Source organism: Balaenoptera ricei, chromosome 9 (genome assembly GCF_028023285.1).
Source record: "Balaenoptera ricei isolate mBalRic1 chromosome 9, mBalRic1.hap2, whole genome shotgun sequence".
In the NCBI taxonomy this organism is placed as follows: Eukaryota; Metazoa; Chordata; class Mammalia; order Artiodactyla; family Balaenopteridae; genus Balaenoptera; species Balaenoptera ricei.
In genome coordinates, this window is record NC_082647.1 from 5,269,025 (window position 1) to 5,295,419 (window position 26,395).

At 35.6% G+C, this 26,395-nt stretch overlaps 1 protein-coding gene across 21 annotated transcripts in view; it reads left to right on the forward strand.

Moving 5' to 3' along the window:
* KMT2C (lysine methyltransferase 2C) overlaps positions 1-26,395 on the forward strand; it is a 279,179-nt gene that overhangs the window by 140,530 nt on the left and 112,254 nt on the right. For 16 of the 21 annotated variants that reach the window (XR_009504924.1, XM_059932968.1, XM_059932969.1 and 13 more), the window contains 3 exons: positions 9,065-9,242; positions 16,718-16,889; positions 18,814-18,928. Coding sequence is in view for 20 of the 21 variants with exons in the window: in XM_059932968.1 (XP_059788951.1) it covers positions 9,065-9,242; positions 16,718-16,889; positions 18,814-18,928 (465 nt within the window). In the remaining variant the exon portion in view is untranslated. The remainder of the gene's footprint in view (positions 1-9,064; positions 9,243-16,717; positions 16,890-18,813; positions 18,929-26,395) is intronic. The other 5 variants (XM_059932974.1, XM_059932988.1, XM_059932980.1 and 2 more) reach the window with 1 other exon arrangement.

Genomic DNA, 26,395 nt, shown 5'->3' on the forward strand with positions numbered 1-26,395 from the left:
ATGGAATCATACAGCAATCTTTTCTGTCTGGCTTTTGTACTTAGCATAATGGTTTTGAGATTTCTTCCCGTTTTGGGGCCAGTATTTATAAAGCTGCTTGAACCTTTGCGCAACACGATGTTCGACATTGCTGCCAGCACTGAATATTGTCAGTGTTTCTATATTTCAGCCATTCTGGTTGGTGTTTAGTGATATTTCGTTGTGGGCTTGATTTTGCATTTCTGGATGAGTAATGAAATTGAACACATCTTTAGTGAAGTGTCTGTTCAAAGCTTTTGCCCCAAAGTCCCCTTTTTTCTTGTTGATTTGTCTTCTCCTTACTTTCGAGTTATAAGAGTTCTTTATATACTCGCCATAGAAGTCATTTATTAGAGGTGTATTTTGCAAATATTTTTGTCTAGTCTATGACTTGTTTTCCTTTTTTAATGTTTTTTGAAAGAGTAGGGGGTTTAATTTTGATGAAGTTTGTCATTTGTCACTTCGTAATTTTTTTCTTTTATAGATTTTGTTCATTATGCCTTATATAAAAAATATTCAAGTTTTCCTGCATATTCCAAGGTTACCTTTAGATTATTTATTCCTTTTATAGTTAAATTGCATGTATGATATTGAGAAGATGAGGTAAGGTTCAAGGTTCTTTGTTTTCAGTGTGGATATTCATTTGTTCCAGCATCATTAAAAAAGACTGTTATTCCCTTGAATTATCTTGACTCTTGGTCAAAAATAAACCACACACACACATACACACAAAGATGTATTTTTTCAAAAACATGAATTCATATTGATATTTTAAAATTTAATCTAGTAGCTGTTTGTAACATATTTAAAAATTTTTTTATTCCCCCATTCAATCTATAATTGTACTTTTTAATTTTAATTAATAATTCCTCTAACTAAAAAAGTTATTAAATGAAAAAGAAAAGTTGTTTATTTTGTGCATCAATTTAAAAGTACTCCAAAATAACTATACTAGTATTAAACATTCAAAGCTAGTAGATCAGTAATGAGATTTAATATTTTCATTGCTTTCTGCCATCATCTTTTGAGCCTTCTAGTAGTACTGAAGATACTTTGAGTAATTTGCTATGATTAGGTAAATACTATTTTGATAACATATTCAGCTGCTACAAGCATTTTAGTTGATGGTATTAATATTTTTACTGATCGTACTTCTGTGAAAATAATTTTTTCCCATAGCTCTTACTTGTCAGTGGAGAGTAATGGAAGTCTGCTCTGTTGCTTCTCTTTGTGAGACAGGTGGAAAACACAGAAATTCCTTTCATGCCTCCATTGCGTTACTGCTTGCAACTCCCCAAGGCAAGCACTGTTATCACTACTAACACCATAGATGAGTCTTGCCTAGTTTTGTTCTTTATCTGACTCATACAATAAATACTGTTTTCTATCTTTTTTCACACACCATGATACTTGTGAGATTCATTCAAATTATTGCTTGTAATTGTTCATTTATTCTCATTGTGTAGTATTCTGTTGTCAAAGTACCATAATTTATCCACTTTTATTGGGCATTTGGGGGTTTTTCAGTCTGGGACTGTTATGACTTGTATTTTGTGAACATTCCAGTATATTTCTTTTGGTAGGCACTGAGGACTAACATTTTATGGAATTCTAATTCAAAAATGGCTACCTTCTTTTCTTATAACCTAAGTGAGAGTGATTATGTAAATGAGACAAAGTATTCATTATGTTCTTGTGTTCAGTTAGTGGAATTTGCATTAATTACCCATTTCTAACTGATAATGAACCACTCAAATTCAGTTCCTCTTTGTGGCATTGTGAGTGTGGGCAAGGAATTTAAACTCTGCGCTTCATTTATAAAAATCAGAAGTTATGGTACCGACCTAAACTGGTGGTTATTACGCTTAAAGAAGGTAATGTTTGTTAACTACTTGGCCTAGCTGCTCATTGCATCTTGCATGTTAAGTGTATTTTATTGGCCAACTTTCTGACTTCCCTAAATTATTGGTGTCGATAAAGTGTCATCGTCTCTTTTTAAGTTGTTTTCATTTTTATGAAAACTATTTTTATATATCCAGGGTACTAGAAATTTGTAATTCAAATTCCAGGTTATTAAAAAAATTTTTTTTTGTCATTTGATTTTCTCTAAGATGTGTGTGTGTGTTTACCATATAAAAGTTTAGGGGTTTTATGTAGTCAGATTTATTCATGTTTTTATTTATGGTTAAAGCTGTTAGGGGGCTACAGATTAAAGATTATAGCTGTTAGGGGGCTATTAGTTTAGGGCTTCTGATTTGTGTATGTTGCTATCAACTAGAGAGTTTACTGTTGCCTTGACCCAGTAAGTAGAGGGCACATCTGTTGGCTCAGGAATGCTTGCTGTAGGATAGTCTCTCTGAGGTTTCGCTTCTTCATGTCCAAGATGGAGTTTAAGACATTTACCCTATTTACTTCATAGTGATGAGTAAGGAAGACGTTGTATAATGTAAAAATATTTTCTTAAAAATAACAGTGATTTGGGCTTCCCTGGTGGCGCAGTGGTTGAGAGTCTGCCTGCCAATGCAGGGGACGCGGGCTCGAGCCCTGGTCTGGGAAGATCCCACATGACACGGAGCAAGTGGGCCCGTGAGCCACAACTGCTGAGCCTGCGCGTCTGGAGCCTGTGCTCCGCAACAAGAGAGGCCGCGATGGTGAGAGACCCGCGCATGGCGATGAAGAGTGGCCCCCGCTTGCCACAACTAGAGAAAGCCCTTGCACAGAAACGAAGACCCAACACAACTAAAATAAATAAAAAAAAAAAAAAAAAAAAAAATAACAGTGATTTGACAGAGATCCAATCATGGAGGGCCTTGAAATGCTCCGTTAGCTGTTGCTGTATAAAAAATTACCATAAATTTAATGGCTTAAAATAGCACCCATTTGTAGATGAGAAGTTTGGCCAGGCTCAACCGTGCTTTTTGTTTAGGGTCTCACAGGGTTCAAATTAAGATATCTACCAGGCTGGGTGTTTATCCAGAGGCTCTGGCGAAGAATCATTTTCTAAGCTCACTTGGCTCCCGAGGGCGGGTAGAATTCAGTTCCGTGCAGTTGTAGGACCAAGGTCCCCATTTCTTTATTGGCCATTTGGCCTGGGGTTGCTGTCAGCTCCTAGGGGCCACTCCCTGGTCTTTGTATGTGGCTTCTTTTATCTTCAGAGATAGCAGTGTGGTCCTGAATCCTTCACTTGCTTTGAATTTCCCTGACTTCCCTTTCTGTTACCAGTTGGAGAAAAATCTTTGCTTTCAAGGAATTGTATGATTAGATTAGAATAAGCCCCGTCCCCCTTGATTAATTCAAAGTCAGTTGATTAGTAGCCTTAATCCCATCTGCAAAATCTCTTTGCCACGTCTTATGGCATAATCTCTGGCATGGTATTTCATCATATTCACAGTGTCTGGATTAGGGTGGGGCATCTTGAGGGTAGGGTCAGGCGTTTTAGGAGTCTGCCTACCACAATTGCCATGTTGAGGAGTTTGGACCTGATCCAGAGGTATCAGGGAGTCCCTTAGAAAGCTTACTGTGGCAGCAGTGAGGAGGGTGGGTCAGAAGGGAAAAATTTCATTCATAGCAAAGTCCGTTTTGATTTTGTAATGTTATTTAATGGGTGTTTGTATTTTTTTTTTTTTAAGTAGAGGTTTTGAACAGAAATGTATGTTTATTAGTGTACAAAGTAGAAATAATTAACTGGACCCAAACAACAACAAATCACTCATCATGATACTCATTACTTCAGGCCAATTCATTATACAAAGTGGTTTGATAGATTGCTTTTTATTTTACTCAGTTCTATTTTAGCATATCTTTCTAAAGCAAACACTGATTGCTTTGATAGAGACTTGAACACCCGAATGTCATTAATAATATCTTCCTACACATGATACTAAGGTGTGTTTACTTCCTTAAATGGCTGATCTCATGCATTATATGTTGATTCTTACTGGCTTAGTTTTTATATCTAGTTTTACTTACTTTCATTCTTTGGTCTTGAGTTTTGCCTTTTTTGGCTGCTGCACACAGCGTGTGGGGTCTTAGTCCCCGACCAGGGATCAAACCCATGCCCACTGCAGGGGAAGCGCGGAGTCCTAACCACTGGACCGCCAGGGAATTCCCCTGAGTCTTGTATTTTTCAAGCTGTATTTTTTTCTTCTGAACTAAATTTGCCATATCTCAAAGATTTGGAGTCCTAACCACTAGATTGCCAGGGAATTCCCCTGAGTCTTGTATTTTTCAAGCTGTATTTTTTTTCTTCTGAACTAAATTTGCCATATCTCAGAGATTTTGACATGTTTCTTATTTAATCACTTCAAAAATAATATATATTTTTTTCATTTGATTTAAAGAAATCTGCTGCTAGATTGAAAGGAGTTTTCAGTTTTTCTAGTGGGTAGATTGAAGGGAGTTTATCCTTATATTGTGAATTTATAGTTATTAATGTGTTAAGTTTAGGAAATATCTGCTTTTTTAAATATGGCCTAGGAAATATCTGAGTTTTTGAATTTGTAAGACTTTCTTATGGCCATAGATATTGTGAGTTAAAAAGAATTTTATGTACATTTGAATAGAATGTATATTTTCTATTCTGGGAATTTGGAGATCTCTCTGTTTATGTGTAAGTTTGAATCAAACCTGACCATCATTAATAAATATCTTGATTTCTGAGAGCTGTGTTAAGTCCAGTCTATGTATTTCTCTTTGGCTTTACTTTTTTTTTTTTCTTTTTTTTCTTTTTAAGCATTTTTACTTAAAATGCTTACTGTAGCATTACTTTTTTTTACTGTAGCATTAAAAAGTTTGTTTTTTTAACTTGAAGTCAGCTTTACTTTTTTTTTTTTTTTTCAGCTTTACTTTTATATGTCAAGGAAATTCATTAGGCATGTGAACATTAATGATTGTTTCTTCTTCTTTTGGAATTTTCACTGTAATGTTAGACTCATTTTAATGTGAACTTATCTTTGCCCTGTTCACTGCTCCTTGGTTTGGACCCTATTTTTATGATCAATATTGCTATACCTGCTTTCTTCCTCTCTCTCTTTCTTCCTCTCTCTCTTTCTTCCTCTCTTTCTTTCTCTCCCTCCCTCCCTCCCTCCCTTCCTCCCTTCCTTCCTTCCTCTCTCTTTCTCTCTCTCTGTCTCTCTTTTTTTTTTAATATTTATTTATTTGGCTGCACTGGCTCTTAGTTACAGCACGCAGGATCTTCATTGCGGCATGTGGGCTCTTAGTTGCAGCATGTGGGATGTAGTTCCCTGACCAGGGATTGAACCCAGACCCCCTGCATTGGGAGCGTGCAGTCTTAACCACTGGACAGCTAGGGAAGTCCTACCTGCTTTCTTTTTGATAGCATTTGTCTGTTCTTTCCCCCCAGATCATTATTTGTGAATATCCTGTGCTACTGTGCCTCGTGCACATATATGTATATATATATAGATACACATACACATATGTGTTTCTATATATATACTCATACACATATGCGTATATATATAAACATACACATACACATGTGTATATGTATTCATATACATAAATAAAAGGTTTATGTGTATTTACATCTAAAGTGTGTGTGTGCATGTGTATGTATAAAATATATTTTGCACATTTTGAAAGTTATTTTTTAATAGGGAATTTATCCTATTTACATTTATTATCCATGGACTTGAATGTTAATGTATCAGGTATAAAAATTTTAGTTTCAAAGAATTTTTTTGTAGACCTTGGAAGATATTGCTTTTTTGTTTTTACATTTAATATTGCCAATGAAAAGCAATTCCCGGTTCTCCTTTCTTTGTAAATGACCTCTTTTCTTTTTGGTGGGGCTACTAGAATTTTTCCTTTATCCTTGTTATCTTAAAATTTTGCCCATATTTCTAGGTGTAAGACATTTTAATCTGAAGCTGGTGTTTTCTGTTTGGGTGGGTGTTTTTGTAGTGATACGGATATCAATGGAACAGAAAAAAAAGACTCTTGTCTTTCAGCTTCCTCATCTATTAAATGGAAATTATGCTTAATAAATGTTACCTCTTATTATTAGATATTTTCATAAATTTTCTTCTAATTTCTCTGCTTATAATCCTTCTATTTTCTCTCCTTCTGGTACTCTTTATAAACAGACATTGGACCTTCCTGATAGTTTCCCATGCCACTTTATTTTTTCTCTTACTTTCTATCTTCATTCTTTATTACTGCATTATGGGAGAATCCTAACAGACTAATAAGAAGAAAAGTTTGGTAAAGGTTGAAAACAGTTTGGTGTGTAGAAAACTAATATTTGATATTTCTTAGAGCACTTAGCCAATTGCAGTAGTTGATATAGAATAAATACTTGATAATTGAACAAGCTTTGGAATATCCTGAAACTTATTGTTACTGTTTCATAACTCATCTTTAACCTTAATCTCTGAAATTTTGTTGATTCTGTTTTTTATTATAGATTTATTTTGGGAGAGCCTTCCAAGTTTTGGAAGTTCCTCAGACTCTTTCTTACAGGTGGCAATGTGAACTCTCATTGAGAGTTTTTTCTTGGATGTGTTCTTGGACTAATGTCAAAAGATATTTAACACTTTTTATCTTTCCCTCTCCTTCTCTTTTTTTTAATGATTACAAAAAATTGTTTAGGAGTTTTTAATATCGAGTCAAATTGTTTAGTTGATAAGAGCTATTTATCTTACCTTCCTCTCACGAAATGTTAATTAGCTTTGTAATTGTTACTTAGCTTATAATTTGTTTTGATTTCTGACATGCGGTGTATGAGGGTGCTGATGTTAGACAAGTTTCCTGTAGAAGTTTATTCTTTGACATTTTCTACAATTTTATAAATGCTTTTTATTGGTTCAAAAAGATATATTCCAGCCTATATAGATAGTATATGTTTTCTTTCAGTGCCAAATGTCTTTCATTAGCTATGTAGTTATAACAGATGGGTTTGAAGCATTCACTTAAATGCAGTTAGTATTTTATTTCCCTTTATTCCCTAATCTCTTTACATGTTATTGTAAATTAGTATGTTGGATACATTCCAGGACTTCTCATAGTAGTTTAGCTAATGTCATGTAATATTTTCCATTGCAAATATGATTAAGAGAACATGTTGATGTTTCTAAAATGATATAGACAGTGAGAAAAGGATCAAGTTAAATTATTTTATTTCCTTATTATACACTTAAATAAAAGTCATTATATTTTATTTGTCAAAATTACTTTTAGAGCAAAAGGCTTCTGTACAACTTGCCATATGCTATAAAAATAATGGAGATTCTAGATTTTAACAGTTTAGCAGAAATTATTTTGTGATGTTATTGAGTTAATAATAAAAACTTTTCAGTGGTTGATTGGACATACAAATGTACTTTCTTCCCTCAACATTACCTTGACCTTTCCAGTATTGACTCAAGGATACTCAGACTACCTGGATATTATACATGTCTTTAATTCTGGGTTCTGTTAATATAGTAAACATATTTAGATACCATGGGAGGTTGTGACATAAATGTTTGGAAAAAGCTGATTATTATACTTTATCAGTGAAGATAAAGAAGGCTTTATTTCTTTTCTTCAGTTTTTGTTAATGCAGTAATACCTTTGCGTACAAAAAGACAACTGAAATGTGTGTTAGTGTGTGAACTTGTGGACATTATATAAAATTAAAATGTCACAGATATAACTAGTGTTTATGAGTTACTTAGAAGCTACAGTGGTCTTGTTGCCTGCAGCCAAAATGTGTAGAAGACAAACCAAGAGACACTTAACTTTCTTACATTGGTTCAGTGCAGTGGACTGATGGTTATGAGGAAGAGTTTGATGGCATGTGATATCTTATGTAGATTTACATGCAAGACATTGAAATTATTTATAATTTAAAAACTATTGTATTCTCTAATTGACTAGCAGAATATGGAATCAGTATATTAGCCTGTGAAGATATTCATAGTAATGTTAGCAACTCTATTACCTGAGCCTGAGTTTTATTTACCACGTACCGTCCCATTTGGCTTCAGTTAGTTCAGCTCTGCTAGTCATGAGCCACACCTACAGTAAGATTACCAAAAGTGAAGTCCATTTAATATATATAAATATGAACACCAGTTTATTAGGGCCTTTCTGTGTCAAACAGCATTCATGGTACCAAGAATACAAAGTTAGTACAACCTCGTTCCTCTACTCAAAGATCTTGGATGAAAAAAGGACCGATAAGTAATTACCATGCAATAGCATAAATACTAAAACAGAAGTATTCGCAAGAAGGGCAGCTAGGCATCTCCTACACACAGAGAGAGATTTTATACGTGATGATGCCCCAAGTGGGCTTGGGCGGATGAGGAGGTTTATTAATCATTCTTAGGGAAAGAATTACTCTTAGATAATTCATACTGACTTCTTACACATTTCAGGTGCGCTAAACTTCCCCTGTTGTTCGTTTGAGACTTATTTCTTTGATTTTACCACTTGCAAGAGATAGAGGCAGATTGGAATGGGGGAAGGAGAAAGTCAGATGACTTAATTTTTCTTCACATGCCCAGCATTTTAAAGAAACTTGAAACTAACTGCTACAGTGAAGTGTGTAGATTTGTATGTGTGCCTTTAACCGTGTAGTTGCCACTCATTAACTTATTCTGTGATTGACTAGTTTACTTCATATTGATTTTTAGGCAGGGTGAAAATAGTAAGAGATTTTGGAAATAGTATATATTTGTTTTATCTGTTTATTAATGGGATCTAATCACCTGTTAAAAATAATCCCCAACTAGAAACCTGCCCTTTTAACCATATTATTAGTTTTTTAAAAATGGTAGTTGTATTGACAAAGTCAATAGAAAAAAAAATGTGAAATGCTAACTTTCTAAACTTGAATGGAAGGATGAATATGTACCAAGCACTGGACAGAGAACTTCGATTATATCCTTTTAACTGATCCTTTATTTAGTGCTCTGCAGGCTTCAAATTGTTTTACTAGTAATGTACAAAGACTTTTGAATATCTTCCTAGCCCCACATTTGAGTGTTGCTTTTCCAGGTTTTATAAGGAGATTTCTTTATCCTTTCCTCCCTTCCAGCGATGTGCATTTTGTAAGCACCTTGGAGCCACTATCAAATGCTGTGAAGAGAAATGTACCCAGATGTACCATTATCCTTGTGCTGCTGGAGCTGGCACCTTTCAGGATTTCAGTCACTTCTTCCTTCTTTGTCCAGAGCACATTGACCAAGCTCCTGAAAGATGTAAGTTTACTACAGGTACATTTAAAAACATTTATCAGTGTATTTACTTAAAATAACAAATGTTTAAGTTCCCTAAGTGTTACTCTACTTGTGGTAAAAGGTAGCATTACATAATCTTGATAATCTGAGAGGTCTTCACAAGAGACCCTTGGGTGGGGTGAGGTGTGGGGCGGGGTGGGGAACCTGTTCCAACAGTATCATTGAAGTGACATCCAGAGAGTTATTTCCTCAGAAATTCAAAGATAGTTTGCATGTTTTTTATTCTTATTTAAAAAATATAACTACCGTAGAAAGTTAAACTTGCTGAGTATATGGTATTTTAATATGTACTATGAAAGTAGGTCATTTAAAAAATTAAACAGTGTCTTTAGTTCAGTGTCTTTTACACTAAAAAGACTACCCAGTTGGAGATTCAGAAGATGGTTCACTCAGGTGTTGTTTCAGGATGTATGTTGATAGGATCACCAAACGCTTTTGAAAATCTTGGAAAATGTATAGTCCTGATAGTCATAATAGAAATCTCGTTAATGCTTCTTCTTGATTCATCTGTCTTGGTTATTGTTATCTATAATCCTCAGTTGTCTTTTTTTTTCTTTCTTTTCCAAACAGTATTTTATAATTAGGTGAAAAAGTTTAAATGTTTGAAATTTATGTTATACAGAAAATTATAACTCTTTCCTATCCTTATTAAATAGAGATCTTACTTTTTTCCTAGTATGTGGATTTCCAATGAGCATGCATGATTTGGGATCTTTTTCCCCTAGTAAATTGAATTTCCAGTCTGCTTGTGAAATCTCTTTGATGCTTTATTCAGTCTTTTTTTTATGTCATCTCTAAGTTACCTAATTGTTAGCTTTTACCTGTATTCTTAGCAATGTCAGTAAAGGCTTTTTTCCTATCTTTTCCAGCTTTGTGAAACATAAATATAGCTACTTCAGGCTTAAACTAAAAGTAATCTCAAACACAGATTTCATAATCATCATTTTTTCTTTGTTCAGTACCATGATTTTATCTTCAGTTAAAGTTATTTTATGTCTACATGTATAATCATGTTGCCCTTAATCACTATACAGATGTAAATTATAGGTAAGGCAAACTGAAATGTCACATTGTATTTAGGCTAATAAGGGATTTAAAGTTTTAAAAATGTTTTGGATTACACACTGTTAAATCTGGGAGAAAAAAACGACATTCATGCACAGCTGCTGTAATGGGTGTTATTTATTTTAAGACCTCATATAGTGAATTACTTCACTAAGTACACAGACTATGATGTGAATCATCAGAGCTGATTGTATTCTGGGTGGTATAACACACTTTTCCAATTGAATAAAACAACTGTGGGTGTGTTTAACAATTTAAATTTTATTCAGCCTTTTGTAGGTGGTTGTGATTTAGACTTCAGTAAACAACATGCAAACATGCAAACTTTTCTATGACTGTTTCTAATGTGAGAAATTCTATTACTTATTGGCAGTACTACTTTCTTTTGCAGACTCTGTTCACATAATGTATATGATTTATATACATTTATATGTTAGGGATCATAAATTGTTTTATAAAATAATGAAGTGTAAGAACTGAGGTGAGATGATTTGTTATCATTTATCATGCATATAGTGAAAGGTTCATGCTGGCAACATAAAGCTAAAAGATATACTGAAATTACTGGTACCTTGCCCCGTTCCAAAGTAGGCTTATGGAGACTTATACAAATACATGAACAGTAGGATAAAGTAAGACTAAAAATAAGCAAGAAAATTTGGCCAGTGGGAAGGGAAAATAAGGATAGGATAAATGGGAGGGTAATATGGTGAGGCTGATACCCAAAATAAATGTGTATTTCCCAGGCCTACGCCACAAATCTGGCTCCAGAGCTTTCCAGCAGTCAGCATGAAGAAGGGCATATGAACAGTTGCCTGATTTGTAGGAATAAGAATTCATTTGATACTGATGCTGTATGTACACTATATATGGCAGTGAGAAACTGTCTTCAAGCAGCTGTCTTGCAGTATAAACAACAAACCCCACAGGGCAATTTCTTATAACAGCCCTCAAAATAAGTCAGTGGTATAAAACCAAAGCCCAGCTGAGTAAATTCTGCTCCTTGGGGATCTTAAACAACGCAGTCTACGTACCCAGCTTTCTGAGCATCTGTTTTAATGCAAGGATGTAGAGAGTATTGCAGATAGACTATATTGCAGTAATATACAAGACTGCGTAATAGTCTTATAAAATCTTCCATTTGTATTTTTAGCTGTTCTAATTGTACGTCATAGCACAAAGCACTTAACTTTTTATGTTTGAAAAATGGGGATATCTTAAATGACAGTGTTATTACGAAGGTTAAATGACAATGAAAATCATGTAGCATTGTACCATATATTATGAATTGCTGTACTGAAAGGTAGTTATTTTAGCTCTTATCTAAGTTATGTGTATGCATTGAGTATAATACTTGATGCTGCTGGCTAAGAACAGAGCAGTATGCTGTGGTAGTTAACTGAGTTAGGAGTAAGATTGACATCTTTTTATGAAAGTTGAAAAATCTAACAAAAACATGGACCTCATTAGAAAAAAACATCCCAGCAAAAAGAGCGCATCTGTGAGCAAGACCAGCATTTTCATCAGAAAATAATTCTGGGGTGCTCTGTCTTAGAAAAATGCCGGTCATGGCTCTAACCTTATTTTCACGATGATGCAAGTATACACTAACCTTGCCTGGAAATTTTACGCTAAATATCCATCTAAGGGACATAGCCACATATACTTCCTGAGTAGTATTTTGCCTCTCATGGAAGGCTGAATGGCAGAGAGCCAGCCATGCAAGATCAGAGGAAACAACATTCCAGGCTGAGCGAACAACTACTGCGCAGGCCTTGAGGCAGGAGCGTGGCGTGATTGTGGAATAGACAGCTAGTCACTGTGTCTGGAACTTAGTGTCTCCCAGGTGGGTAGTAGAGACCACATCAAGGTGAACAAAGACTAGATCATGTAGGCCTTGTAAACAAGGGAAGGGGTTTGGATTTTATTCTGTCTTCAAGTGAGAAGTCTTTGCAAGGTTTAAACCTGGGAATGCTACATCTCTTAATCCACTCCCTCTCCCCCAGTGTATTTACTTTCATCACTCAGCTTTTTCTTCTTTTACTTCATTTAAACTTTTAACTCCTACCTCATTTTCTTAGTTGTCTGGTCTCTCTTGACACCAAGTCCTGCTACTTTTCTGTTACCTTAAATTCTGTCAGCTCCCTGACCTTTCTTTCTTAACCTACCTGCCTACTCTGTGGGCCAGCCTCTCTGGACAACATCCGTGATTTACTTTTTCTTTCTAGAGATTCCATTTTGATAGGCAAATCACCTTGCATAGTGTCCTGCCAGCGATGGAAACATAGACCATGGAAGTTACAATGTCGATGGAAGTTACAAAGCTATGCTGATTTAGTCCTTTTTAAATTCACTGATAATAATTTGACTTGAGACTGTTGCTCTTCACCAGTGCTTCTCTTCTTATGTGCTGTCTAGACTTTCTTAAGCAGTAGTCTCACCTGCCAACTTGACCATGTTTACGGATCTATGATAAGCTCCCATCTAATTTAAGCTCCATGTTTTTGTCTTTTCCTCCATTTCTTCTCTTGTCACAGCTGTCACTTAGGAAGAAGTGGCCTGTCCAAAGCTTATTCTCTGTTTCTCCTGCTCTTTTCTTGCTTTCCCTACATCATTTAGCTGCGTCATGCTATGCCTGTGCTGGCACTTTTCCTTTGTACTTTTATTCTTCACCTTCTTTGCCCTTCCAGTGGGCATCAATATTGATTAGTACTAAAGAACATGATCTTTGGAGCCAAATTAACCTGGATTTTACTCCTGTCCTCTCTTAAATTGTCTTTAGCTTTAGTCTTTCACTCAATCTATTTTGCTTTCCCAACTGCTTAAAGAAAATTTTCACTTAGTCATTTGATTATTGCTTCAAGCTTAACGCCTCTTTGGCTTTCAGACATATATGTATGTATATGTACATATACTTATGTCTGACATGACACTTAAGCCATCCAGTAATGTCATCTTCTTAATGCATGCCCTCCAAAAGGCTGTTTTAGTATTTCTACATATTTCTGTATGTTCGCCCAGATTGGAAAAATGGTTGGAACCAACTTTTTTCTATTATTATTTTTATATAATGCAGAGTAAATGTTTTTGGACTGAATATATCACATGGATTTTTTTTTTTGCCCAATTTGTTAAATGATGCATACTAATCATACAACATGACAGTATTGTCATCAAGGAATTGGTGGAAACTGTCATAGAATTAAAAGTAATCTCTGCTATAGTGATACACAGAGTTACCTTGTTGCAGAATGAGCTTCACTGTATAAAACAGTGCTGTGCAATAGAAATATGATGTGAGCAATATATGTAATTTTAATTTTTCTAGTGGTCATGTTAAAATTTTTTATTTGAAATTAATTTTAAAAATACATATTTAACCCAATATATCCAAAATGTTAATATTTCAACTTGTAATTAATAAAATTTTTGAGATAGTGACATTAATATTTTTTTCCTATTAAGTCTTTGGAATTCGGAGTGCATTTTATATGTATAGCACATCTCAATTTGGACTAGTCACATTTCCATTGCGCAATAGCTACATGTGACTAGTAGCTACCATGGCAAGTTGAAGTGGCAGGGTAGCAGACTCTAGAAAGTTTCACAGAAGTATTTAGATAGTGTTCCTGGCAAATTACAATAGAAAGATGAACTGAGTATCTGATAGAGTCCAGTACTTGCCCCAATTTCTGTAAGTTTTGAGGGTAGGCAAAAATCAAAGATTAGTTTTTAAATGTACTTAGCTTGAATGAGTAAATATGGAACTCTCTTTTAGTATTAAGAAAACTACTTTGCTCTGTTTTTCCATTTTTATTTTAAAAAAATGAACTAATACATGTAATTTCATTTTTAAAATTAATGCTTTCTTTTAAACGCCTATCATTTAAAGGGCCACTTAAAAATGATTTTAGAAGCAACTCCTTTGCTTAAAATATAAGAATTGATTTGTGCTAGGCAACTGAGGATATGAAGTTGAAAAAGACAAGGTTGCTACTCTTCAGGGGTTCACGGTATTGTGTTATAATTAATTGATTATATAACAGTTTCTTCTAAGCATATGGGGAAAGGAATAATCAACAACTAAATGGGCATTTAGGTGTGGTAACATTAGATAGTCAGGGTTTATGTCTGAGCAAGTTAAAGGCCTCTTTGGAATGGGCTAGTGGCACAACAAAGGAATAAAATTACAGGCAGAAAGAACAGAATGTGTACACGTACACAAAGGTTGAACAGTCTGTTGTGTTACATGCACAGCAGACTGCTTGATCTGACCAGGAAATAGTGAATGTTCTGAGATTCAGTTGGAAAAGGAGATAAGCCCCCCCACTCCTTCTTTTGCCTCAAAGTAGAAATTTTCGATTTTTTTATTTTAAGGCAAGAAAGGAGGTATTGATAAAGTTTTAATTTACGCAGGGCATAACACTTTTAGAAAATTGCTCTGGATGTTTAGCTGATTTAGGGAGGAGGTCAGAGCCCTAAGCGAGCATTCCATTCAGAAGATAAGTGCAGTTACCAAGACAAAGTGTGATGGACTGAACTGTACAAACAGATGGAAGAGGATATATAAAAAGTTTACTCAGTAAGAACTGGTATCCAATTGGATGTGTTGGGTCAGGGAGGAGTTAAGGGTCAATAGTGACACTAAAGTTTCTTTACTCAGCAGGTCGAGAAAGAAGGGAGAGGTTTAGGTTTAAAAAAGTTTTAGAGGTGTTGAGTTTGAGTATATTTAGAACACCTGGCTATTGAGGTCCAGTAAGACTTGAAAATAACATTTTGAGGTTCAGAAAGAAGTTTGGGGCTGGTGATAGAGATCTGGGAATTGTGGTGGTGGTTTATGATGTAGGAATTGATGTGATTACAAAGAAAAACCATGGGGAATTAGAAAAGATGGAAGAGGATGGAATCCTAAGAGACTCCAGCATTTAGAGGGCTTGTGGAGGTACAAAAGCCAGCACAGCAGGAGGAGATCGGAGGCATGGGGAGCCTAAGGAGAAATCTGGAGAAAGCTGCCATCATAGAAGTCAGTCAAGGTGGGAAATTTCAGTGTGGGCGTGGATGTAAATGCTGCAGATGGCAAATAAGGTAAGACCTCAAAAGTAACCACGGGATTTCATAGGCCACTGGTGGCCTCATCAAAGTAGCTTCAGATGAGCGGTGGCTGAGGAGCCACCAGGGGCCCGGCTTACAGTCTGGATGCGTCCTAGGGCCTGTTTGTGTTCTGCCCTCAAACTGCAAATGTTTTTTTACCACTTTAAAAGGACTCTCAAATAAAAACAAAAACTCTGTATGCCAAAGACTTCTATGGCCCACAAAACCAGTTTGCCAACTCTTGGTGTAAGGAAAAGGAATAGATTATTACTCTGTTTCAAGATACTTGACTGGGGAAAGAAAGCAGGTAGAAAGGGCTTATAGCCAGAGAGGACTGACCAAATCTTCAAAAAGCGAAAGAGGAAAAAAAAAAATCGTATGTACAATTTAAAACAGGCCTAGGACAATCAGCTAATCAGACCATTTAGTTGAGAACATTAAGTGTCAGTTACAGACATATTTGTATATATCATCAAATTGGTATGATTTTAGAATACATTCTTTTCCTTATTATATTGTAATATGCATGAGTTTGTGTACTTGGCAAGCCAGTTTATTCTTACATTTCTTTTTTATTTTAGATGGTACAAGAACTGTTAAAAAGTGCCATTCCTTTTAATCCACATTTAGCGATAGACGATGTCCATAATTTTTTTACAACTGGCAATTAATATAGATGAATATAGAATTAGTATATGAAGTATTGTATTTGTGTATGAATATGTAGCTTCCATCTTTAATGTTCTCCCTCATATATTTTCCAGTATTAAAAAACCCTTATTTGACTTGAATAAAAATTAGTGTTTATGCTTAAGAAGCATCTTAATCTACTTGATATTAACATTTCTTAATTTTGTCTCTGATTTTGTTAATTTCAAAACCTATTTAACACTCAAATAAAAATGTTTATTTTTGCACTGCAAAGCGTCTCTCAGTTGATATTTTCCTTTTTGGTTCTTTTCAGCAAGCATATATTGAACATTAACTAGGTGCCCAGCATATCATTGGTATTAGGGATATAAAATTAAATAAGAACTGCTTATGGTCTCAAGTAGATGTAGGTACAGATCATTGCAAAACTATATGATTAAATTTAATGTGATTAAATTTAGATTAAAGATATTATAATGTTTTAATTGAGACCTTATTCTGATTCGATATCAGTTCAATGTGGATAATTTCAAGTGTCTGAAAGATTTACCATGAAAATTCCCTTCAAGTGATTTTTAAACTGTAAAGCCAGAAAAATATTAAATTCTTATACAACAATTTCATTGTTTTACTGTTAATTATAGCAAAGGAAGATGCAAACTGTGCAGTGTGCGACAGCCCGGGAGACCTCTTAGATCAGTTCTTTTGTACTACTTGTGGTCAGCACTATCATGGAATGTGCCTGGATATAGCGGTTACTCCATTAAAACGTGCAGGTTGGCAATGTCCTGAGTGCAAAGTGTGCCAGAACTGCAAGTAAGTTTTAATTTCAACTCAAAGGTGTGTATTGAGTTTAAGAGAGACCCTATTATTAGGTACTAAAGGTTTGTGTAATATGATAAAGGTTGTTCATACTGCAGCTATATTCATTCACACTGACTTCATCATGTCTTTAGAAATTGCTAGATATTTATTAACATATTACTTTGAAATAAGTCTAAACAAAAACTAATTTTAATAATTTAAATTCCTCTGGTTGCCTAAAAAGCCAGCTTAAATTTGCCAACAATTTTAAATGAATGATATTAACAATTAAAAATAAATAAGCATTAGAAAAAAAAAAAGCAGCTTTTTTTCTGAGGGAGACTGGGGAGGAGATTTAATAGGAAAATAAACCTCTAACTATGGAAAGTAGTTATTAGAGTGAACCAAAGAATCAGTGATAAGTTTCAATTTCTATTCCAGGAAGAACAATTTATACCTAGTCTACTGTTTAAAAAGAAATCTGTATCTATGGGAAAGGCAGTTACTTTCACCATAATTCTGAAACAAAGTATCGTATGGCATTTAAATGTTTGTAATGGGGTTATCTTTTCCTATTTGTTTTATTCCATCCTTTGGTCATTTCTCCAGTCTTTTCTGTGATTATTTTTTTTCTCATGCTACTAATTAATTAGCATGATAATCTGGGGATGTTACCTGCATCTACAGCAGTCTTCAAATTGTTTACAGGCTGAGGACTTTTGTAATCAGGAGAAATGATGCCCACCACTGCCATGTTCGGTCTGTTTTATTTGTAATTGAATTTGATAACAATAAGCATCAATATCTTAGAATTATGTGGAATAAATAGGACCACGTGCTTTTATATTTTGGTAAAAATTAAAGAAAATATCTGTAAACATTTATTTGATACCTTGTATCTGTGCCTGGCTTCTTCTTGAGAAGGAGTAAGAGAGCTTGAAGAAAGAGTGCTTTTCCTCCAAGATCTTTCCATGTAGCTAAAGAGACAAAGTGTGCAATTTTATATGTAGAATTTATTAAGTTAAATAAGAAATTACTGGAGGCCAACTAACCCATCTTCCTTTTTACTTCTGTTTATCCCCAGGTTTTATTCAGCGGTTCCTCTCTCAGCTCTTCTTCTTGCATTCCCTAGTTTTTCTTTAACCCCTCCTCTTGAATTAAATTCTTAGTATCTGAGAGTGATTAACAGCCAAGAATCAAGGCTGAGATCATGGACAGGACAGGGGCCCAATCTTTGGGGCAGAAGAGTGTTTAGGGGAAGATTTTAGGTTTTCAATTACAATTCTTAATAATTATAACAAGATTATTATTCTTATATCTATTTATTTAGCACTTATTGCTTAATGGATATTCTTAGCTCTTCAGCCAGAATTATATTTAATTCTCACAGTAATCTTTGATTATCATTCACATTTTGTACCTGAAACTAAGCGGACTAAGTCTAAGTTATTCAGGAGTCACACAGCTAGAAAAACAGAAGTCTGAACACAATTGTAGGTCTGATCCAAATTTGATCCTCTTTTTATTATATGACAGTGTCTTCCAACTCACCGTGCCAAGATTTGTTCCTTTCCATGCAGCATCACCTATCAGTTACAGCTCCTTCCCCAAAAAAGGGTGGGCATGGGATGTTTAAGAAGTAAAGATCAGTGTCATTCATCTTGCCTTAACCCCTCCTTCTTTGCAGGACCCTAAAATGACTAATGCGGGTTCACCATAGGTGGGCCTTCAGTAAGGATAATCCTTTAGGGACCTTTGGAAGATTTCTGTCTCATCCTCTAGAGGGTTAACTCTGTCATTATCTGTGCATAGAGAAAACAGAGACGGAGGGTATTTATGAACTGGGCAGTTCCCAGGACAGATTCTTTTCATGATTACTTATGTTACAAACATAAGTTTAAAGATAAGGCATCATTAATGCTATCTTATTTTTTAGACAATCGGGAGAAGATAGCAAGATGCTAGTGTGTGATACGTGTGACAAAGGGTATCATACTTTTTGTCTTCAACCAGTTATGAAATCAGTACCAACCAATGGCTGGAAATGCAAAGTAAGTTGTTTATTTTTTTAAGAAAAAAAAGATATGTATGTTTTTTATATAGAGCAGACAAATCGGATACCTATTCAAATCTTCAACTTAAAAAGAAAACTTTATTGATGTATAATTGATATACAGTAAACTGCACACATTTAAAGTCTATAATTTAATTTGACACGTTTTCACTCATGAAACCATCATCACCTTCAAGATAATGAACATATTCATCACCCCTAGAGGTTTCCTGGTGCCCCTTGAGATTTCCTCCGTTCTGACTGTTCACTGCCCTACTCCCTTCTGTCCTTCCAGGCAGTCTGCTTTCTCTCACCATAGATTAGTTTGCATTTTCTAGAACTTTATATAAGTGGTGTTGGATAGTATATACCCTTTTCTTTTTTGCGGGGGGGGGGGTGGTTTAAACTCAACATAATTATTTTGAGAGTCACCCATATTGTTGCACATACCAGTAGTGATTCCTTTTTATTGCTGAATAGTGGAAGTACCACGATTTGTTTATTGAATCACCTGTTGGTGAACATTTGGTTTGCTGACAATTTTAGGCTGTTATAAAAAATGCTGCTATGAACCTGTTAACTAACAAATGTATGGTGCTTCATGGCTTAGAAATTGTGTTTTAGTGATTCATCTTTAATCTTTGAAACTCTTTGAAATAGGTAGTATCCTTTTATGTGGATACTGAAACGTGTATTTTTAAAATCTATTAATTTAAAATCCAGAAATAAAGCAGATTACATTTTCATCAGATTGGCTTTTAGATGATTTTACTGTGATTTTATATGTGTATATATATTTATGTGTGTATGTATTTATGTATAAACTTGTATTAAATATTTGGAATCATATCATATATGCATATGTATATTATTCCTCCCCCATGGTAGCTTTAGTAAGTGCTTACTGACTTAGATATCTGGTTTTTTAGATGCTGTGTAAAGTTTCTTTGGGGTTTTGAAAGTTAGGATCTATAGACATTTTTCCACTTCTTTTTTATTACTTAAGATACCAGTCTTTCTGCTTGGTGGAATGCTTTTAAGATGTATTTTCAGCTATTTTAAATTTTTTCTGGATATTCTTTTAGTCAGTGTTTCTCCCCTTTTCCGTCTATTTTGGTATTTGCATCTTTGTGACCTTGAGGTATTCCATTCTGGCCTCTCTAAACTTGCTGAGGAATTTATTGAGGCTCTGTCACCTGCATCTCTAAACCCTGTGGGTTGGCTGACAACTCAACCTACTGGGCAGAGCTAGTATAGTACCAGGTAAACAACAGCAAATTTTAGAATTGTCTGTCCTTGGAAGCACAAAATATTTAAATTCTTAAAGTGAAAATAGAAGGTAAGAATAACTCAAGTTTACCTTCAATTCCCAACTGACTGAATAAAACTAATTTTTTTTTCCTGTTAGGAAGATGTTTAGAAACAATATTTACTATGACTTTTCTTTGAATGTTCTCTAGGATGAGTCAATCATAAAAGTAGTTAATTTGCTTCCTTTGAAATCTCTACAGGTAAACTAATAAATTCTAGATTAAGAACTGCTGAGGGACTAGTGATTAAGTGAACTGCGGAGGTTTACTAATTTGCAGAGGCAGAACAGAGACTAAAACTCAGGTTTCCTGTCTTACATTGTAATGTTTTATCCAATATATTATGCTCCCTGTGCTATCATACTATACTTACTTGAGTAACAGTGCTTTTCTCCCTAGACTAATTAAGGAATATTTCTTAATCTAATTTTCATCTGTATTAGGATTTGGATCCTAGGAAACTAAAGACTCTAGATCCATGGGCCATCTCTACATACCCCCCAGGCTGAGTTTTATTTTTTTTTAATTATTATTATAATCTTAATTTCACAGAATAGACATGAAGCTAGGCATAAACTTCTTTGATCTATGGTAATTACACTGGCTTAACTTAGAAAATAAATATTAACTTAATCTAACAAATAATTTTTTTTGAATTTTATTTTATTTATCTTTTTATACAGCAGGTTCTTATTAGTTATCCATTTTATACATATTAGTGTATATATGTCGATCCCAATCTCCCAATTCTTCACCCCTCCCCAATCTAACAAATAATTTTGCTTTTAAAGTAAATTGCCGAGACCTGGTTTAATAGAAAGGTATTCTTTGTCTTTACTAATGTTCATACAAAGAATGCCTTTTGTATAAGTATTTGTATAGATATAGTTTGATAAAGCCAGGACTGTGTTTACTGGTTCAGAGTAATCAGACCTCAAAGTGCCAACCAGCAATTCTTTGAACATCAGATGTAATGAAGTACCACTCAAAAACTCTAGAAACCTTTTGGCTCACAGGTGCACAGTAATGGCGCAGTTGAAATCTGTAGTAAATGGGGTATCAATCCAATTATTTCTAAAGTACGGAAGTTTATGAGTTACGGGTGTGCTGGTTGCAGTTTCTGTTGTCAGGTGATGTGTATGAAGAAGCTCCTCGCTCCGTGGGTGCTTCTCACTGCTGCGGAGCGAATCCCTGTGCGGTCCGCACGTCTCATTCTTTTCACCGCGGTTCCACTGTGGAAAACCTTGTACCTTTCACACGTCTTTGACAGCACTTGGGACTAACATGATAATAAATACAAATGCTAAATGCAGTTACATTTTATATTAATTAAAACAATTTTTATTTATTATTTTATTTTATTTTTGGCTTGCGGGATCTTAGTTCCCCCACGAGGGATTGAACCCTAACCACCGGAGTGCCAGGGAATTCCCTATATTTTTTAAAGTTAGCATTTCTATGAAATATTTCAAGTTCTCAGAAAACATACAGACCACGAATACACTCGTGGTCTCCCTGCATCCTCACATTCTAGTCCCTTTGTCACAGAAACGCGATCCTGTTACCTCTGCCCTTCTCTCTGCGCTCGGGTTTGTCGTGGTCTCGGCATCTTCCCCTGCTGGTGGGGCGGCCTTCAGGAGGGGTCGGGTGGCGGAGGGGGTCGGTGGGGCCGAGGCTTCCCGGCGCAGCGGGGCTCGCAGGCTTCCAGGAGGCGCCAGCCCGAGGCTGCTTCCGGGAGCAGCCTGCGGCAGGGAGGGGTGGGCGCTGGTGGTGCTTGCCCTCCTCGGAGGGTCCTGGAAAGGGGGGCGGTCTCGCTGGCAGGTCCCCAGGGATGGGGTGTTGGTGAGGGCGTAGGAGGAGGCGCTGCGGGAGCCTTACCCCTGCGCCCCACCCCCGCCCCCGGCGAGCCTCGGCACCTGGAACTGGCGGCGCGGCACCTGGTTCTAGGGCGGGGGGCAGAGGGCGGCGAGTTCTGTCCCGCCTCGGCCCGAGGCTGGGGCCTGGAGGGGCGGGGCCTTCTCCCCGGGAACCCAGCGCCTCGGGGCAACTGTTCTCAGGTGAGGTCGCCCGGGAGGGAGGAGCCTGGGGGCTGAGGAGGGCCCCGTGGGCAGTTTGTGCCTGGCGGCCGGACGGGCTGCTTCCGCGCGTTCTCTCTTGGCGTGGTGCTTGGTCTACGGAAAAAAACTGCCGTCGGACGGATTTGTATGTTTATTACTTTTATCTCCGCTACCGCGCCTCTTTTACTCTTTTGAAATAGGAAGTTGAATTCGTAATTCGTTTTCTTCACTTTCCTAAGGAAAAAAGGATATTTTAAGACTATAAATTTACCTTTGATTATAGCTTTGGCTGCACTCATATTTGTTGTATTGGTAACTTTATATCTATTCACATTTGACTTAATTTTATCTTTCTTTTTTTAGGTTGTGCTTAAACACATTAGTTTCTGCTTTAATCGTATTGAATCAGATAATTTAACTAGTGTAGTTTTCTTTTTGACATATATTTGGATGCTTGACATAGTGACTTTAAAGCTGTAGTATTTGTGTTTATTAATTTCATTTAATTAGATGAAGTTCTTTTTCCATATTTTTTGACTGATTCAACAGTGTATTATGGCGTAGATAAAATCGACTCTTGTAATTTCTCATACCAATTTCTCCTTGCATTTAAACTTGTGCTGGTTATTTAGCAAGTAGATCAGGCTAATATTGATATATTGTGCTTTTTATCAGTGTAAAACTATTCTCTTTATATTGTGTAATGCCTTTTTTTGGGGAGGGAGGGGGAGACCAGATATTTTGCTTTGCCTGACAAATATGGCTGAGTGGGGTTTTAGTTTACCAGTTGAATGTGATCTTTTCATTTTGGATCCTTCTGTGTCATTTTAACTGTACCGTTTGAAAGGTTTAATAGTCAAGTATTTAGACTAATGGATGTAATTGAAATGCTTGGCTATTTTAAGGCAAACCTGTTCTTTTAATTTCCTTTCTGTTTTTCAGTTCCTTTTATTCCCTGCAGTGATTTGTAATTCAAATCTTATATCTTATGCATATTAAGTTATAAATGTTGAAAATATTAAAAATCACCCCCCCCCCCCCACTTGCCATTGAAAATGAAGAAATCAGAAGTTTTCTCCCTCCTCTCTAAGTTGACCCAGACTGTAGGCTTTTTCTTTGGGGAGGGAGGGATCTTCTCTGTGAATTCCAACCTCATCTCACCCCCAATCTTTTGGAGACTTGGTTATGCACTTCTATAAAAGAATTGTAAATATTGTGGAATCTTGCAAACCTGAAAGAGATTGTTGCCTTCAAACTACCAGAAGAACTTGGTTTGGTATAGTTTTGCATTACAACTTTTTTTTTTTTTTTTTTACCTTGGATACTTTTTTTTTTCCTGTTTTTTCCCAGTTTATGGAATTACAGAAGAAGTTTGTTTTGTTTTTAGTTTAATTAGTTAATTGTTTTTCTGCTTGAAGGCCATGAGATCTTTATTTTTGTTCAGTTATTTGGATTTGCTTCCAGGATGTATCTATCATGGTTCTACACTAATTAGTGTTGTCTGGAACATATTGACCATTGTCATTCTCCCTTTAGGCCCGTGGAAAGGTCTAGGGAAGTGTTGGTTAAATTCACCTTTTTAAAAAATATTTACTTTCTTTACATTCTCTTTAATAATCTTTACTAACATCTAGGTGATTTTGTTTCCTTCTTTAATTCATTATTTTCTTTGTTGTGGTTTTCATTATTTTGGAAAATGTGTTCAGAATTCCGAGTTTATTTCTCAAGGTTGTTCTCTGGCTTCTTTTTGTCCTGCCCTTACTAATTTGCTTTCCGTATTAGTCTGCTATTCTCTTTCACGTGACAGAATTATTTATTATACAGCTGAGAATACGAGTGGATAGTGTGTGTGTTTTATTTTGTTCTGTGGAGGTATTATAAAGTGATTAAAAAGATTAGGCTGTGGAGTCAAATCTCAGGTTTTCCAGTTACTAAATACAGGATCTTTGGCAAATTATTTGACTTCTGTAAGCTGTGTTTCATCATGTAGTTAATAGTACTTAACCTCACAGGAGTGTTGGATTTAGCGAGATGATGCCTGTAAAGTGCTCAGCATAATGCCTAAAGTGCTCGATTCTCATGGAGTTTCTCATAGGAATGCTTATCTTCTTTTCAGTTTGAAGAATGATACTCTTTCTCTACTGTTAAATTCTTTCATAGTTCTTTATAGTCTTTAGTCAAATGCAAACACTGTGGTGCAGGCTGGAGGTGCAGAGGCAGATAGGTGTGCCTTCCCAGGAATGGTGTCAGTCTAGCGAGGCTGCTTGCACTGAAGTAAGGGTGATCTTTTTAGGAACTTCATTATATACCGGTCATTGTCCCATAGTTTTCTTTGTTCTGTTTCTCTTTCAAGAATGCTGATGTGTTGGTATATGATGCGTTTTAAAAGGCTTTATTTGGAAATAATTTCAGACTTTAAAAGTTGGAAAAATAAAAATAATACCCATATGCCATTTACCTAGATTCACCTGTTGTTAGGGTTTCAGTATTGTCATTCATGCCCTTTCTCCCTCCTCCCCACCCCGTGTATGTTTTTTTGCCCTGAACCATTTTGAGGGTGAGTTATACACAGTGCTCCCTTTACCCCTAAATCTTAAATGTGTATTTCCTAATAATAGGAATATTCTTACATAATCACAGCACTATTATCACCCCATACATTTACATCAATATATCTAATCTACCATCCATATTTCAATTTGTCACTTGATCTAATGTCCCATATAGCATTTCCCTCCTCCGATGTAGGTTCCAGGATAGTCTAGGCTCAGGTATTCCATTTAGTTGTCATGTTTCTTTTGAGTCCTTTAATCTGGAAAATTTCTTTAGCCCTTCTTTGTCTTTTTTGATATTGACAGTTTTGAATAATAGAGTTTTTCCTCACATACCTGGTTTTTGTTTGTTTGTTTTGTTTTGTTTTCTTTAAATCACAAATAGAACTTTCCTTATTTTGTCTTTGTCTGACATTTCCTCATGATTATATAGAGAGTTATTCATTCTTGGGCAGAATATTGCATAAGTGATGATGTGCCTTTCTCAGGCTTTCAGCTGGATGCACCTGATGTTTATCTCTCCCTCATAGGTGATGTGAATTCTGATAATCTGGTCAAGCTGCTGTAAAGTTTCTCCACTGTTTTCTTTCTCTCTCTTCTATCTAATAAAACAGTATGTGAGGAGACACTTTAATACCGTGCAAATATCTTGTTGCTCCTCAGAATTTTCTCCAAGATTATAGGAACCAATGCCTGATATAGTTTTTACCTGTTGTTTGTAAAATGATGCTTTTCTAACTTCACATTTACCAGTCAGCCCCCTGCATTCTGTTGTAAGCAAGAACCCTCCCTTCTTTCACATGTTAAAATTATGTATATATTGTCAGTATTGACTCATGAATTCTTGTTATTATCAATAATTTATAATTTATTACTGTACCTAATTTGTTTTGTGCTCAAATTGTCCAGTTTTGCCTTTGATATCCTTTTCAAGCTGGCTCCTATGTCTTTGTGGCACGCCCTCACCATTAAGCACTTCATTACATTTGGGCATAACAAGATACTCCAAAATCATCTTACACCTCCCTGCCCTAGCCCTGGAATCTGTCCTCTTTTCTATAAATAGGCCAAGTTCCTTTAGTGAAGATTGGGTGCTACGTGTGCCCATTGCTCTGGGGGTGTTTGCTTCTTTGTACTTTCAGCAGATGAGGCAGGAAATACATGCATGTGTATACATTTACACATATGCATATCTACGAATACACACATAAGTATGTGTATAATCACACATGTACATCATTTATAAATAATGAATTTACACCAATACCTCCAATTCTGATCCCTCCTGCTGAGTTCTTTGCCTTCTCACATTCTTACATATCCATTCTCGTATAGTAAGAATCCTTGTGTTTTGCCTGTTATTCTTGAAGATTTTGGTTTTTTTTAAAATTCCCCATTCTTTTCTTATTGATTTAATTTTTAAAAATACATAGGATATTAACACGCTTCCAAAAATTTCTGATTCATCCTTCCTGTATTTTTTTGTAATGATAAGCAAATATATTTTTGTTTCCCTTTTCTACACTGAAGGTAGCATATGTGCTCT